At 39.0% G+C, this 18,357-nt stretch overlaps 1 protein-coding gene across 2 annotated transcripts in view; it reads right to left on the bottom strand.

Moving 5' to 3' along the window:
* The window catches only part of PDK3 (pyruvate dehydrogenase kinase 3), a 61,884-nt gene that overhangs the window by 24,127 nt on the left and 19,400 nt on the right, over positions 1 to 18,357 (bottom strand). For both annotated transcript variants that reach the window (XM_087759307.1, XM_087759306.1), the window contains exons 2-3: positions 15,058 to 15,199; positions 4,682 to 4,753 (exon numbers count right to left, since the gene is read on the bottom strand). In XM_087759307.1, the coding sequence (XP_087615433.1) occupies positions 4,682 to 4,753; positions 15,058 to 15,199 (214 nt within the window). The remainder of the gene's footprint in view (positions 1 to 4,681; positions 4,754 to 15,057; positions 15,200 to 18,357) is intronic.

Here is an 18,357-nt window from a genome sequence, read left to right on the forward strand (position 1 = left end):
TAAATAAATTAAGCCTATAGACTTCTGCAAAGACAATTCATGAATGTCACAACACAAATTATTATTTAACTCCCTAATGACTGTACATATTATTCTGTTTTGACCTATCATTACAGCGCAAGAAAAGAGGTCATAAGAAAGTCAATATAAAGACAAAGGGAATTTTTGCTATGTCTTTTATGGATAGTATTATCTGAAAGACTGAAGACAAGAAAGTGATGAGTAGACTGAAAAAAGAAAATCCTTTTAAATGCAATAGACATGCAATTTTTTTTATTGGCTGCTTCTTTTTTAAAGAAGTGCTAGCTGGTAGCTGAGAATCACCAGAAAGAGAGGTACAAGTTCACACTCTGAAAGATTTCTCTACTAGAAGGTGTAGCTACTTTCAAAGTGCAAAACTAACTGAAGTAACATTGCACATTGCTTGAAAGTAACAAAATGGCACCTTCTTAATCAAATCTACTCCAATATTTACTTATTTCAAATTGCTAACAGAATCACTCTTTTAATCTTAGTGTTGCAGAAAGGAAAGTTACTTCTTGTTTACTAAATTTCTTGTGTGTGTGTGTTATCTCTAGACATACTGACAGCTTACTACTTTGGTTGCTCTCGGTTCCAGGACGCTCCCCCACACACCCTCCCACGGGAGTGCCACAAAGAGGGAAATCAGCAAAGAAACTCACAAGTATAGAGGGTGGAGTATGTGTTCTTTGAAAGTAAATATGAACAGCACGTTTTATAAACCCTTCAATTTTTGGAAAACAACTTCTGCTTTGGTGTGTTTATCTGGATGCATATTGACACCATGGGAAATTTCCAACACTTCTGCCAGCTTACACACTCTACCAAGCGTGGACACCTTATCTTAACACTCCTGCAATCACACCGTTTGACAGAACTGTGGAAAGACTTCCACCTGACCGCCCTGCAGCTTGAGGAAAGATATTTGTGTTATCAAAAATGCAGAAGTAACCCGACCTTTTGGCGTATGCCCATACTACTGCCACTGACAGTAATGCGGCAACATTGTACTAAGTCTTCATAAGGTCTGCTAACCAACAGAATGTAATAAAGAAGGTGAAGCACCTCTCAACCTCTTTATCCCAGGAATGCTGAGACAAAAAATCCGTTTAAAGGATTTTGTCCAACGTTCATAAAAAGGTAACACTCATGAGCGTACATCTGTCCTCAAATTCATACACTGAGAGCAGAGATAAGCTGGGCCACTCTTAAAAACATTCAATTTCAGAAAATCAACTGCTCGGTCAGTCTTCATGTTTTTTGAGTGCTCGAGGTGGATATCACATTCAGCTCCAAACAAAAGCTGCTGGGGTGGCATTGGGGCAGAAGTATTTCCATCCAGGCAAGTCTCACATTTTGTGATACTCATTAAGCTAAAGGAAGAAGAGATGGGGGCCATCATAAAATGTGTAAGCCATCGGAGACCACACAGGGCGCTAACAAGGATGGGCACTATGATGACCAAAGGATGCAAGACTGAGTCTTCTGTAATATGAAGTATATAATATGCAATACTAATATGCATGCTTCCACAGCATGCTCAATGCAGGAACAGGACAGCTGAGAGGAACCAAGAGATGAAGCATGCTCCAGCCCCTCTTAATACGCTACTATACGCAAGAGACACACCGTAGATACTGCTAGGACAAGAAAGGCTCTGGTTCAAAGGACTGGGCTTACCTTATAGAGTGAACTTCCACATGTTCTTCTCTAAGCAAACCAATCTGGTTGAAGAAAAGTACTATTCCTATTCATGCATCCCTAAAGACACTACCCACAAAGTCCCAGATAATGGCTCAAATTCTGTATTAAATGATACATGCAATTGCAAAAGAACAGAAAAGTGTCATGTAAACACAAATTAACTCAGATATGTGGGTTTTTTCCACTGAAAAGTAGTTCATTAATCATATTTCTCCTCTGACCATAAGGCATAAACGTAGGCTAGACAGCAGCAACATGGAATACTGGTACAGGAGTTGAGAAATTTGTTAGATTTATCTGTGGGTTATTACAAGATAAATATGGATGTAGTTAAGAGTATTTTTGGAAGACGTAGTTTGCAAAGAATATTAAAATAATAGCTAATTACAGCTTACTATCCAGTTAAATGGCATAGCCTTCAGAAAGTTAGGAATAGATGACATGCAAAGAGCAGGAAAGTAAATCTGACTTTCTAATCTTAGGTAGCCTATCCAATACTGTCAAGAAGAATAAATTTGCTTTTTAATCAGATAACATGTCTTTCATCTCTTTTCACAGGCCAAATTCAGTATAAAAGACAACTGTTACTGTCAAAATCCCTAGCTGGACATCACCTCAGTAGGTAGCAAAAAATTCCCAGCATCCTTATTATATGTACTTAATTACATATAATACAATAATTGTAAGATTTCAAAGATTTTAACTAACAGCTATATTGAATGAGTAAATACTTGGTTCATCATCAAATATTTGATATATCATACTAATATAGAGCATCTCAAACAGTATCTCCAATTGCCATGAAACAATACCAAGAATGCGTATTATCCATATGTCAGAATCAGATAATTCATTTGATAATTATGAACAGACTCTAAAAACAGATCTCCAAGAAAACTGTTCATCAACCTTTTGTAAAAATAGATATGTTGTGGTCTACCTTGAACCTCTGAAGTCCATAAAAAGCTGAAATTTAGTTATGTAAATACAGAACATCTAAGATGGTACCAGAAGCTACGTAACCACCTTGCCTCCACCTGCACATCCAGGACATTATAGGCTTAATAGCACCTGTGTTACACTTGACAGGCTCACTCAGATGTCTAGGATAGCTCATGCCATCTCAAAAGGCAACAGACACCTAAGTTTTGGTAACTTAATCCCATTCAAAATGTTGTTCTAAGTCAACCAGTCGGAAAACTTACTGCTAAACTAGTCACAAACGGAAATTCTTGTCCCATCAGCAAACAGGCTGTAAATACAGAATCACAAAATGTAACAGCTAGAGGTAGTCAAAAAGTTCATTTTATTTATCCGCTACAGAGTAAGCATGAACATCACAGAAAGCTTTCTAATCTATTCTTAAAAGCTTTTAAAATGGGATGCTCTACAGCTTTCTGAAATGGTCTTTTTCAGTTTGTTCTCAGTAATATTAGAATTTGTACTTTTTGCCCTGTATACAATCTCAACTTTAATAAAAATGAAACATTTTTTTAATTCTCCACTTCTTCACTTAGAACAACCAATCATCCTTTATTACAGTGACTTTTTTTTTTTTTTTGCACACTCAGACTTCCAGTGTCTTACACTTCAATTTCTTTTTTGCCAGTCTAAACAAATGCCTTCAACATTATTCAGAGGTGGAACTATCAAAGTCTCTAATTCTTGTTCCTTTCACATCAATACTGTCCATGTGTGTTTTAATTTCCTAATTGGTAGTACCCAGAACTGAAGACAGTACTCCAGCTCAGGACTCACACTGAGAAAATAGCTACTTTTCCCTTGTTGAATAGCATTACAATTCACCCAGTCTACAATCCTTACAGCTCCTTCTACAGTTCTGTCGCACAAGGAATTTGGTATTCATGCACTTGAGTTTCTCCTGCATGTTTTGCTAGATACTTAAAAAATAAAGTGTCAAGATCTCAGATAACATTCCCACAACCAAAAGAGCATGAAATCTAAAATACATTACCTAATAAAACCCTTACTTAACCTAACATAACATAGCAGTGAATGTATCTGAAACTAACTGAAGATAAAACACCATTTTTGAACAGCACTGGCCACATCTTGCACAAACAGAGCATTTGTTGGACTGCAAGATGTTTTATGAAACACTTCCTATAAAGCACTGCTTGGTCACGCAAGATTTCCAGAGCTTAAAAAAAAAAATTCAAGTTTAAAAGACAAGCTACCCTAAGAAAACTAATCAATGGGACAAAAAACCTGCAAGAAGTAATCTCCTGAAACAAAGCTGACTGCTATATGGTACAGGGTAACCATAGACCTTAGTGTTAGGGAGGGGCGGGGGGCAGCGTGCTTTGGTTTTTTGTTTTCAAGTCTCTGCAAGTCTCTGATGCATATGTTATACCTGTTGTTCTCACTTCCATGTTAGTTTTTTTGTTTTCAGCATAAAAATTTCAAGGAAAAATTCTAATTACAATTTTAATATGATTTTGTTGATAAAGAAAATTGGCTAAGCCTTCCTTTCTTCTCAAAACATCAGTAATATTATTCAGTGAGGTGGGTGATCACCAATAATTGAAGTCCATATAAAAAGCTTTTAGATAAAGCAATGACTGACACACTCAATGTTGTCAAACTGAAAAAAATAGAAGTATTAACGTGTTAATATACATTATATACAACAGCGTACTAAGCTCAGTGTATACTAAAATGACATTTTAGTCATAAGTATTTGATATGCAAGTATATTTTCCCATGCATGCTGTCTTCTCAATACAGTCTTGGAGGAAGCATTTCATGCCATTTCTTGAACTATCAGACTGTATACATGCAAAATACATCATTCAAAAGCACTTAGATTCCTATATTCTGCTCCAGATTACAATTTTGGCCTTTGCTGCACAAATTCTACCTTACAAATAAAAACACTTGTTTTTTGAGACAGATTATTTTAAAATGAACTGTCACAAGAAAACAAATTACTCACTCATCCAGAACATGAGGATCCTCAGGACTTTTATTTTCATATTCTAAAAGCTCAAGGAAACTCTGCATGTACCTGAAATAAGCAAAAATTATAAACAAGTTAAAATACTTAAACCTAAATTACTTTTTAATTTTTTTTAATCTTAAGACTACAACCTCATCTGAAACAACAGAAGCATAGTACACAGTTCTCTGCAAAGGCTAAAATGAAGTGGGACACTGCAACAGAGGGAAAGAAAGCAACTACAATATATTATATTGAGTTAAAAAGTATTATTTATCACCCTACAGTCCACGATTCAGGAAAATGCTATATAAATCAAGCTGAAGTTAACAGGAGCAAACCCTCTCTTCAGGTAGGTCTGTAATTTCAGGTAACTTGGTTTAAGTAGGTCTGTAATTTCAGGATCTTGGTTTCCTGGTCATCCACTTTGTAGAGATGTTAGTTTGCTCCCACATTCTTCAGAGAACGATCCAACCTTCATTCCAAACTAAAGCTCCAGGGAACACTCCCCAAAAGCTGTGCTAACAAGACTGCACCAAGCTGGTCCTACCACCGTACTCCAGAAGTGTACACCCCTTCACACACTCCCACATCTCCTCACATTGCACCTCAGGCCGTGTGACACAACCCTCAGTTTCATAAAAGCACGGCTCTTACACAACACAGCGCTCTCTAGTTCAGACATTCAGCACGCGTGAGGTATTAACCAAGGCTCAGAGCCACCCAGGTACCACACAGGACCCAAAGAAGATTTAAGGCAAAGTACCACTCAACACGAACATGGCCAGCCTGCTCTCTAGGAAACTAGCCCAACACCAGTATAAATGCCACCACCTCAGACCACTGGGCCTGAGGACCAGACATCACCCCCTGAAGCACGTGCATTTAGCAGTAGAGATGTAGCTTTAAAGATTACAGAGCTGGGACCTGTATCCTGAAGTAAATCACACAAGGTATCAATCACACATAAAAGACAGGGTTTCAACGTTACCAGAAGGAGCTGTCATTCCTCTCCCTTTGCCCTTCCTTCGCTCCTGGTTAAGCACTGCCACTTACACTATGATAACACCAGCGCGAATCAGATGTGTGTGTCAACAGCTGTAACTCCCTGCAATGGCAAAACAGCCAGCCAGATAGGTTTGGTTGTTTTGTTTTAATCATCCTCACACATGAAAACAAACAAGAAAGGTCTAACTGGCTAAAGCTAGCACAAGAGAGAAAAGATAACCATAAAGCCTACATAAGGAAAAAGCAAAACAAGTGACCAAGCCTTTCCCCTTTCAGTAGCAGCAACCCATTAGATCAGCTCAACAGAATGGCCTATGCATAAGCTCAGTGCCTATGAGACTGACCCCAGTCGCTGAAGCTTGGACAACTTCACATTACAACAAAACCTCTTTTGGTAGCAGTTCTATGTTAAGATCAGCTTAAGCAGGCTATGAAACTTCACCCTACACCTTCAAGCTACAGCAAAGCTCAAGACAGCACTGCTGCCTGCGTGACTCCCTCCAGAACCACGTGCTGCTGCTCCACTCCCCAGTTCAGTTGCAGCCATCGCAGGTCACTGCGACATTTCTCCAGGGAGATTGACATTTTCAACGTGGTCAGCACAGTAACGCTAGCTCCTGTCCCTCCGTGAGTTTTTGCCCTCCTGCGAACGTCACAAATGACTACAGAAATCCCCCAAATGTTTGTCAGTGACAAGTTTGGGAAGTAGCTGATGTCTCTAGTACTGCTTATTTTAAAACATGTTCTTTTACACTGCTAAGGGATAAGTACCAGTTTAGAACAACCATCACACCACACTCCCAGGAATTCAAGAAATTGCCTAGGGTCACTTCAGGGAACAGGCAGTAACTTCAGGAGCCACAGCCCACTGTCCACTGAAGATGAGTTCCTGCGCAGTGCAACATGTAGCAGTTAGAAAGATATTGCAGCAGTTCTAACTACGCAGGGACGGGATACGTGATGTGGAGGATAGAGAGGCAGGGGAAGAATCATCAGGACCGTCAGCTGGAGGAGGGACTGAGTTTCTGGAAGAGTGAATGAGAACTGATCTCCTTGGAGAATGTGTCCTTGCAAGTACTCCCCTTTTATTAATTCTCACTGGAAAGATCTGCTTTACTCTGTGAATTCAGCTGCTTCACGTAACAAATTACGATCACCCTCACTCCTTTGTTTCAAAGTGGTACGTGTTCTTCAACATCATCTGCCTCATATGAATCAAGGTCAATCAAGCTAATGATGGGTACAGGATGGGAAAAAAGGTACCATTATTACAGTGAGCAAAACACAGTAATAAGCAATTGGCAAAGGAACTTCAAAATGAAAGATGGGAAAGTGGTGGACAAGGCACTGAGGCAATTCAGGGCATCATCAGTTTGGCTCTATGGAGGCAATAAGATGAGCTTTTGACTTCTTGCCAAACCAGGCAATGTCATGCAGGAACAATACTTAAGACCCATTCCTGTGCTCAGTTTTGCTCTGCCTCTGCTGAATACATGACGCTCCACAAAGAGTCTTTGCTACCTCCTCCACCTTTTCCCTGATGGGTGATGAGAACACATCTAAGTCATTCAATCCACAATTGTCTCAAAGAGGAAACTGACTTTCTGGACTTCTTCTGTGAATAGAGAAAAGGGTATCATTCCTGTAGCGTCCTTTTCTTGCAAATACATTTAGGAATGAAAAAAGCCATGTGACTTGACTTAAGACCACCGGCATTGTCAGATTGGAACAGTTCTCTCATGCTGTGGGTTGTAATACAAGAAGAAAGCTAAGATCTTCCTTTGTAATTGTCCTGGTTTGGGCTGGGATAGAGTTAATTTTCCTAGGAGCTGGTATAGCACTGTGTGTTTGGATTTAGGATGAGAATAATGTCGATAACACACTGATGTTTTAGTTGTTGCTAAGTAGTGCTTATACTAGTCAAGGACTTTTCAGCTTCCCATGCCCTGCCAGGTGCACAAGAAGCTGGGAGAGGGCACAGCCAGGACAGCTGACCCAGACTGGCCACAGGGCTATGCCATACCATAGGATGTCATGCTCAGTATATAAACTGGGGGAGTTGGCCCAGGGGCAGTGATCACTGCTCAGGGATGGGCTGGGCACTGCTCAGTGGGTGGTGAGCAACTTCATTGTGCATCACTTGTTTCATATATTCTTTTACCATTATTATTATTTTTCTTCCTCTGCTGTCCAATTAAACTGTCTTTATCTCAACCTGTGGGTTTTACTTTTTTTTTTCCCCCTCAATTCTCTCCCCCACCCACAGCTGCACGGTGCTTAGTTGCTGACTGGAGTTAAACCACAACAATAATTAAATAAATATTTGCTGTCTTAAATTTATTTGTGCGGTAAAAGGAAATCAGGCAAAATATTTGATTCTAACCCAGAAAAGCAATCTACCTAAAAAATACCTGCGTGATTTCTATGAAGGAGTGTTATTCCATTCCTCAAATACAGGTTGATTTCTTGCCACCCAATGACTGTATCTACATTAGCATTTTTATTTCTAAATCTAAGCCTGTGGTATGGTTTTGAAATGAATCCCCCAATAATCTTCACTTAATCCACACTGCTTATATTTGCAAAGTGGTTTTGGCACTTCTCAGAAGGTCAAGTTCTTCTCAGAAGAAACTAAACTGGAAGCTGCTGTAGATGCGCATCAAACGTGTGAAACTTAAGGCAGCCATCATGACCTGAACCAATGAGTGGGCCAAAACGCTATGATTTCTCCAGCACAGGCACAACATATGCCAGGAGGCAGACTCTAGACTGTCCCAAGTACGCTCCACACTGTAAAGTGTTTCTCATATTACATAAAAGACCAAATGCTGTAGGTGTCAGCAAGTTTGCAAACAACCACCCCCTACTCTTTATGCTCCCATCTCCCAACCTTTCAAACCTTCCTCCTGGTTTGAAATCCTTTCCCTTCCTGCTTTAATTTCTGTTGTCATCCTCCCTCTTTTGTGGAGGCCTTTTTTTTCCTTGCCCTCTCTTTGTTTTTCCCCACACCCCCAGTCCACTCTTGTACACCCATTTTCATAAAAGCAACAATAGCCCTTTCTGCCTCCCAGAACACCCAGGGCTGCAAGCCAGCTTTCCAAGGGAATTCAGAATCACAGAACCATTTAGGTTGGAAGAGATCTCTTGAAATCATCGAGTCCAACCTCCTTGCTCAAGCAGGGTCAGCAAGAGCAGGCTGCCCAGGACCATGTCCAGTTAGGTTTTGAATATCTCCACAGATGGAGGTTCCACAGCCTCTCTGGGCAACCTTCTTGTGGTGTTTGATCACCCTCACTGTAAAAAAGTTTCTTCTTATGTTCAGATGGAATTTCATGTGCTGTAATTTGTATTCATTGCCTCTTGTCCTGTCACTGAGCACTACTGAAAAAAGTTTGGCTCCCTCATCTTCATTCTCTCCCATTAGGTATTTATACACGCTGATAATACCCACCACCCCCCTGCCCACCCAAGCCTTCTCTTTTTCAGATTGAACAGTGCAGACGGCTTGCTGAATATCTCTAAGGAGATACTCAGCTCTCTCAGCTTCTTCCCATATGAAAGATGCTTCAATAGATCTGTGTCATGAAAGAAGGGACAGCTTCTCTCATGGCAAAATAAGTCAGAGGAGATTATTAGGAAGCTGCTCACCCCCATCTGTCATCATATAATATTATGGAAGTCCTGTTTCTGAAGATCCAGGACAACCACCACGCTTGAGAAGCAACACAGCAGGTGCTTTTTACTATGGACCTCCTACCACAAATCTCAAACATCGGCAATCCTGTGCTGATGCTGAGGATAAACCAGCAATGAGTATTTCTGGTACTGAAGGGAGCTGATACCTGATTTTTGTGCTGTGTGGATTTGATTGGTTGCCTGCCATTACTGGTACGCTGTATTGAGATTTGTGCTCTCCACCATTGGGACACTGGTCCTAAGGCTACATACAGCCCCCAGAATAATTAAACATCACTATTCCTGTGTTGAAGGATCAGCACTTTTACTAGAGTATCAGGCAGGGGCCAGCCAAGTGTTTAATCTAGTGCAGGAAGCAATTGTGCAGAAAACTGTCTCAGTCAGAAAAAGACTAAAACAGGTCTCAACCAGAAAAAAGCTGCCAAACATCGTCACCAGTCTTCAGCACAACCAGCAGGCGGAACAGCTTCTGAGGCCATTACGCTGCAAGCTCAACATAGCACCAAGGAGGAACTGAGAGTTCCTGAAACAAAGGAAAATTACACAAACTAAATGCTCTAAGGAAATTTATAAATGTGCTAAAATAATTTCTCTTTAATCTTTGTAGTAATGGAGAAACTATGGAAACAGGCAACGCTTTTTCTTTAGAGTTATCAAAAATATTTAGATGTCTCCTCCTGATTCTAAAGTAAATTGATATTGCTTTAGAAGTCAAGTTCACTAGCACAAGCACTGTATCCAGCAAGTTAGAGGGACCAGCTCAGAGAAAAGGTTATTAACTTTAAATCGAAGTGACTCAAATCTCTTCCATCACTTTTACTATTTCTTCCAAATCCTTGACTAAAAGAAGCTAGAAAAAAGTAGCCTCACATCAAACAAATCTAACCCACTGTCCAATGCCCACCAGTGTACATTACCCAACCAGGGATGTTGTAATAGCCTGTATATTATCCCAAGTCTCTAAATAAAAACTGAGAGCTGCAAATGCTGTACGCCTTTCTCTTTCATCCAGTTGTGATTTCTAGTTTTTACACAAAATTTACTCCCCCACACTCCCTCCCAAACAGCTCAAAATTAAAGAAATTAAATAAGAACTTGTTTAGAAGGAAATTTATAACTCTAGTTAGCTGTAATAAATAATTCACAACACTGTCTTCACCACCACCACCATTACAATCTGCCTGATGGTGAGCAGTCAGCAATTTAGTTCACTCCTGTAATAGCTAGTGTGTGTAAAAAAGGTCATTCCCCTTTCATACAACTCATCTATTTCCTTGAATTTTCTTTTGATTTGAACTGTGGGTGCAGATATGGATAAATGAAGGTGGTAACTACAGAATTTACCAAGCACTGAAAAGCAAGACCTTGTGATGTTTTAAACACACTTCACACACAATTACCAGCCAGCTAGAATAAAGGAGAAAAGTACCAGAATAATGGATGACTTGCTATATTATTAGTAAATGAATACAACTACACAGGACACAAATCTACAAAAAAACCAAACCAGCATAGATGAAAAAAGAGAACGTCAGTTATATTTTGCTATCTTTGGTAAGTCATCAAAAGCAGAAATCAAAGCCCTTGCCCTTCAAATCTCTTGTCTTTCCAGTGTTTAATTTTTTATCACAACACACTACAATTCATTGGGCAAGCTCTTTGGTTTCAAGCACCCTTTAGCCTTGTTCTTTTGTTAATCACTGCCAGGTAGATTGAATTCTTGTCAGTCTGCCAAATGCGATAATTCTAGAATGGCACATTTCATACATGAAATCACTATAAATGCCCATAATGTCAACTGCAGATTTCCTTTTTTTTTTTTTTTTTTAAACTCATGCAAGATACCTTTGCTTTTTCCCTATGTGTATTTTACTAAGATTTTCCTTCAGAATGTCTCTAACACCAAAGCACTGAAAAGGTAAAACGTATCTCTATGGTAACACAATCTTGTTAGCATAGTCTGAATGTAAAAAACAGAGGAAAAACAATTATTAATCCCCACACTGTACTGATTTCTCTAACGGGTCTTTCCAAGGAGATAAATGGAAATTTACAGCCTTTTCCAGGGAAAAGTACTAAAGAACCGTAGAGAAATTTGGTCAGGGTTAATTAAAATGTAAATTTTAGATATGACTGAATAGCATATTATGCAAACCTCACACTCACTTTAGGTATTTTACAAGCTCTGACCTTATCCATTATAAGGTTTTATTGTAACTATTTTCCCTCATCACATCACATTAGCGATGATATCCTTTATTATGCAATTCTGCCACATGTTCAACATCCTACCTGCAGCGCACTTTAGCTAAGGAGTGCCCTCTGAAAGCTGGCTTGAAAAAGGGCCACTTCTTTGGAACTTGTAAGTTGCCCGTTAATTTTGAAAAACAGAAAATAAGTTGTTGATCCCTAGCACAAGGGATGTTGATCTGTCTGTTATCTGGAATCACTACAGTTCACAGCCAGAGCATATTAACTGTGTTACTATTTTGATTCACTTTATTCCTTCCCTTGCTACACCATGCAAAACATACACATAAACTAAGTTATAAACTCGAACTGGGACAGAGCTAGTGTTTTACCTTTGTCCAGACTGAAATGCAAAACCATTGTTTTTTTTGTTCATAGTTCACTCTGTGGGTAATGCCAGCTTTATTCAGAAAAGCGTAGCTGAGTAGCACAAAGAAGGGACAGCTGTCTTGCCTATCCTCATTGCTGCACACATCAGGCTAAGGAACCCAGAAAGGAAAGAGAAAAAAAAAAATACCCTTCCTGAGAGCAATCAAGCAATCAGTGGTAAAATCTGTTAGGCAGCGCAGTGCAGTCAAGGAGCGTGGTACAGGAAGCAAAGTGCCCACAGCGTGACCATGAAGATGGATTAGGGAACTGAGATGAGAACAGGGCTTGCCTGCAGCAGGGAGCATATTCTCAGAAGTGACAAGATGAGGTTGCTTCCCAAGGGACCTATAAGGGAGTAGAAAATTCATGCAATCCAGAATGTCACTGCCTGGCTGGACAGAGGATTGACAGGAAAGGATCCATGCTGTACAGTAAGCAGGGTTAATTTGTTTTCTTACTCCACCAAAGCTAAGTTCCATCTATTTACAGAGCCACCGTACTCCAATTTAAAAGTTTAATAAAGCCTACTTTAAAGATTAGGAGCTTTTTGTATTTTTTGGCATGCTGACATTAAGGAATAGACTGGGAAATCAAATTTTAAAGCTCCAGCTAATTTGGAGTCTCACCAAAAGCACATAAAAACATAGGCTTCTAGTGCAAAATGGTAGCGTAAATAAATCATAAATATGCTGGTGACTACATAAATTACTGAAAATTATCAAATAAACAGATTAAAGTGAATAATGCATTATGTCTTTGCTCATTTGTGGCAAATGTACATCAGATGTTTTGTTTGCATATTAATAAATTGTCAAGCTTCCTCAACCTATGGCATAGTAAAAATAAAGGATCATGAAATCAGATCTGAAAAAAATTCTTTCTTGAAGTATCAAACAAGTGCATCAAGAAGAGGTTTCTTCATTTTACAAGTTCACAAAACAGCTGAACAGCTAAATTTATATTTATTCTACTGCATAAAATTCAGGAATCTCTCTCTAGATATGTCTAAACTTTAGGGTAAGAAACTATAAATGTTTCAAAACCTGCTATCAGCATAGTTGCATAATACTCAAGGTCATTCACACTGAAGTTAATAAAACTGTTTTGTTTTGGTATTTTTAGAAGCTAACTGATCCAGTAAATTATGCCCAAGGCTCATCACCAGTATATCACTAGGACTTATGATCTACAGGTAAATGTTTAAAAAGGCAATTAAAAACCTCTAAACAGAAAAATAAAAAATAAGCTCTTTGAAGTCCACATCTATAATCAGGGAAACAAAACACTACCATTACTTTTGTTACTTCTGACGTAAGATCACAAAAATATTCTTGCATAATCTCAGTGAAGATATTCCTTTCCACAAGAACTGTTAGTTAACTGAGGATCAAAATTAGAAGAACACTATGACAAACATTTTGATTTCAAACTTCCATCTCTGGGTTGGATGTCCACTTGAACTTCTTCATCATGCTGAAGTCTGATATTTTGGCCCATTTAACAGAAAACTATCAGTCTACAGCTGTGATAGTGCAAATCACATTATCATATAAAATATAAGATTTGGACAAGTATCTTACAGTCATTATATATTCTAACACACTCAAGACTGATTTTTTTTTTTTAAATCAGTTATATCGCAGCCATAAAAGTAATCTCATGAGTCCTCAAACCTCTAAGCAAAAATTCTGAAGGGGCATCCACTCTAAACACCCATTCACTTCCTTTGCCAGAAGTGATCCGAACATTGCTTGACTCTGTATTAGCAGGGCAAAAGCATATGCCACAGAACATACATTTGGACTAGAAGAATTATGCTGTAGAGTCACAACAGAAAAATTATTCCCTTTTCTTCATTTACTTATCTGTCCACATTTCACTAAAGACAGCTTCACAAGTCATCTAGATTAGAAAAGCCTAAAAGGCCTGCATATTATCCACTCTTTCCCATTTGGCATAACAGCTTCCGGTAACATCAGCCAGATGATACGCGCCTTCAAACCTTGCAAGCTGCCACTTAACCACAATGTGATTGTTATTCCGTGGCTCCACAGCCTTTACATGTATTCAAAGCACTTAATCACTGTTTGAAGTGGCCATCAAGACAGCTAGTATTAACTTTCATAGAAACATATTTAAACCAAAGTACACAGTATCATATATCCTAATTAATATTTTCTAAGTCTAAAGCTGGATAAATGAGAGACCAAACCCAGCAGTCAATATACAGTCAATGTGGAATTTCTTGGCTCAAGGGCTATGACTGAACTTAACAGAAGCCTACAACATTAGCTGCTGTTACAGTGAGACAAGCTGTTATTCGCAAAGGGAAGTTTGTTGTATACTGCAAAGATATTTTTATATAAATTCTTCGGATCAAGTATTTGCAGGTGGAGAGACAATAAATACCCCACGAACAACAATTTTTTGAGAGTTTAATACATAGAAGGCAGTAGTCTCCAAACCTCACTGAACACACAAGTAGGATAGAAATTAATTACTGTGGAAGAGATGACAGGACTTTGAATCGCTTTGTATGTACACTAGTTATTACAATGGAGAATGTTACTTACTGGATGACACCAGATTTTTGTCCCATTCCATAACTTCCACTGAATACCAGGTTTTAAAGATTTAGCAATGAGAAGAACAGACAAGGTTTAAATTTTCTTTCAGTATGTTTGACAAAGGAAGAATAAGGAGAAAGAACAGCTATTTCAAGAAGTCGTGAGTGCAATACAGTAAGGAATATTTAAAACCTTGCTCTTGGAAGTTATTGACTGATTCTAATCATCTGGGAGACAACAGTATGCTTTTACTAACTTAAAAGACTAACTTACAAATTCTTATCTCTAAGATCCATACTAGAGTATTCACTTAACATTAGACAGAAGAAAATGAAACTCCATTTGACAAGAAATATGCATTATACATGATTCAAGGCAGAAAACAGACTTCAGTTCAAGACAATTCAAGCTGAGTTGCAAGTAATGCAACAGAGTGTTAGTTTTACATTAATTTTTCAGTCCACTTTTTTTTTTTAAACTTACCAACTCTGTACTAGCCCAACTGAAGGCCTGTTAAGTAAGTTATCAGGCAACAAATTGACTTCTCTCATGGTGTTTGCTAGTCGCACAGGAAGTTCCTTCCGCAGAAACATGTATGAAGTCTTCTCACATGCATTGTCACGACCTGTTAGAAGGAAAGAAAAAACAGATGTCCATTGCAGCAGATCAAATTTAGACTTCCCAGTGCTAGAAGATTAAAAACATCACTTGTGGAAGTTAAAAATTTAAAAATAATTTCTTTCAGTACCCACCTTCACTTTCCTCTCACTCCCAAGACACATATTATACTTTTACCTTCCTAGAGCTCAACCCCTTTTATCTGACATTCTTCCTCATTTCACACCATCTCATCCTCTCTCCTATAAATAAAAATCTCTCATCCTCTAAATAAAAATCATCAAATACAAAAGACTTCATATTAGCTGGAAATAAGACCCCCAAATACCAGCTTTTATCAGTATGACTTTTCTACTGAAGTGAGCTTTTAAAACGCGTGTGCCGCACACGTAATGGAGGGTAAGGAATGAAAACTAAGGGACAGAGCAGAATGGCAACAGCTAGCTGATGTTTCATGTCACAAGCTCCTCAAACCTAAGTACTTAAACATTTCAGCAGCACCTTGAAAGACCAGCAAAGGTCATCATCCCTCCTAGGACTAGCCTACAAGATGTTCACTAGCCACCTGGAAGGAAAGTGCGGTGCTCATCACCACATTCCCATTTGGAAAAGCTGCAGCTGAGATTATCTTGGACTTTCACTTTTAAAACAGGTTTTTATCCAGCACAATATTTTGAAAATAAAATTTAAAAAACCCACAAACAGTCAGAAAGCAAATAAAAGAGATCCAGCAAAATACTTTGCTTGAGGACCTAACTGGAACAGTGATAGTTCTCTGGAGCCACCCTACATGAACTAGAAGACTGACATGACTAATAGCATTCTTAAGCTAAACTAGTTACTGGAGATACCTACAAAACTTTAACTACAAATATTTCAAAGTATAAGATGTTAAGACTCTCGCCCAAATAGTTCAGATGGAACTGACTTGACATACTTCTTTTTGTATTTTGCAGCATTTCACAAGTGGGGGAACTCCCCACCATAACTAATTTCTAAGAAGTCCAGGTAAATTAAAATAATAATAAAAAAAAAATCCATGTTTTACTTGTAATGAACAGTCAGTATTCTGCTTTCGTCTAGAAAGACAGCAAATGTCTTTTGTGATGATAACCAGTACAACCGCTTGCAAAATTTGTGAGTGAAGGCATAATACAAGAGCTATAAATTACGTTCAAGCAAACCAGAAAGTGTTAAAAGCACAGCTAGGCACATAATCACTGAGATTTGCAATTTGAAAGACTCAAGTACAACGCAGCCAGCACAATCAAGGTGATACTTTTTAAGACAGTCCCATTATAATCAGCTGAACAGCAGTTTTCACCTTTTTTGCATAGGTAACATGCATTGATGGATTAGTTCCCAAACCGTAATGCAAGCTTGGGGGAATATGCAGGAAGGATTAGGGTTTCCCTTTTTTCTTGCTCATTTATGTATCATCAATCAGTGGATCGTTAAATTCTATTAGTGTCAGCAATTCTATTGTTGTTCTTTCAGCAAACATTTGGACCTATTCTACTTATTTGCATTTTCACATGTTCAATTACAAATACAGACATCCCGTCAAAATTAGACAAAGGAAACAAGAAATTACGTTGTTGTTTTCTGTGAAGCACAGTAACGATTTCAGAGGTCAATTAAGTTAGATACCAATTCACCTACAACAGAGGATACACACTTGTTTGTATCCAGACAGCAGGAAAAAAACTTGCCGACTAGCTCACCCCTATACCTTCTGGGCTGGAAAAACCCTCAGGAACAAAGACGACGACTGCTCCTTCCCAAGAGTGACTGAGAGCAAGTTTAGCTGTTTTCTAGGCAATAAAAAGCAAAAGGAATGAAAGAGCCCAGAGAGAGAATGAGGAAACGGTGAACAAGAAGCCAGAGCCCACGGGAGTGCATGAAAGGGCATGGGGGCCCTTCACGGACATGGTTCCCGGGTTTGTGCACAGCAGAGGACAAAAGCTGCTAGACTGGAAAGCAGGACTGGCAGAAGAGACCCGCTTCCTCTCCTCCCATGAGCAAGAGCACATCTCTCTTCACTCCATCTCACCCCAGCAGTTCTAAACTGCCTCTTTTTAAGGAGTTGCCTTGCTGTAACGTACAGCTACGTTTTAGGTACAGAGTCCTTTGGGGTCCCTTTGCACGCTCAGTGCAGGAAAACGAAAGCAAGTTCTGCTTCAAGCCTGCCTAACTTGAAGGCTTGCTTCACCGTAACTTCAGTGCATCTGTTTGGGTTGGGGCACGTGGTCAGAATATCGGCTGCTTAGCTGTATGCAATTTATCTGAGAGCCTCCACAGTTACTTTGGCTTCTGGCCTAAGTTCAGTTATCTGCTTGCTAAACAGCACGTGCATGGGAAGAGAGAACGGCTGTTCACTCGGATCAGCAACAATCAGATATCCTCCAGCTTTTGAAGCAAAAAGCAAACTGTGCCCTAACAGTTGCTCCTTGGCTGCTGTTCATCACAGCAAGGCCTATACAACCACATTCGTCAAAATGAGGGACATCCTACTAAGTACAAAAAATAAAATCCGAGTCTGTAAGTTAGGTATTTTCTTAATCTAATTTATCATACACAAATAAGTCTATGTTCTAAAGATCTTTCTAGAAACAGCATTCTAGTAAGCTGTAATGCCACTTTTGCAGGTTTAGTCTACAGTCATATATTTTTTTTTCATAGGTTGGCTTTATTTTTTTTGCTTTATTTGTTACATCTTTTTTCAAAATATACGGCATCCATTCTTGATTTTGTTATCGCTCCAGCTGGGTCAATACACATTGCCAGAATCAGGCTTTTGTCTTAAACACCGTAGGCTAAAGCCAGTTTAAATCCACCAGTTTCAGTTCAAGGGAATTTGAAGTCACTCCCTCAGGGTTAAAGTGAAAGTGAAACTTGTGGATAATCTCTCCTTGATGTATACTGCAGCCCCCAAGAAGTTACTCCATAATACAAATATATAAACCAATGACCTGCTTACCTTTCTATGAATTCAAATGGAAGAAAGAATACAGTAATCTTATGCCCTAGTGCAGACTACACTGCACTAGGCATCAAGGACTGTATTTAGCTTTATTTCCAAGAACAGGGGGTGCTGTGTCAGAGAGTTGTTTAATTATGGTGCACTGAAGACCAGCGGCAGCAGCAACTTCAAGGCAGAACGTA

Source organism: Nipponia nippon, unplaced genomic scaffold, assembly GCF_047370975.1.
Source record: "Nipponia nippon isolate SJK-2023a ecotype South Korea unplaced genomic scaffold, ASM4737097v1 scaffold_2, whole genome shotgun sequence".
In the NCBI taxonomy this organism is placed as follows: domain Eukaryota; kingdom Metazoa; phylum Chordata; class Aves; order Pelecaniformes; family Threskiornithidae; genus Nipponia; species Nipponia nippon.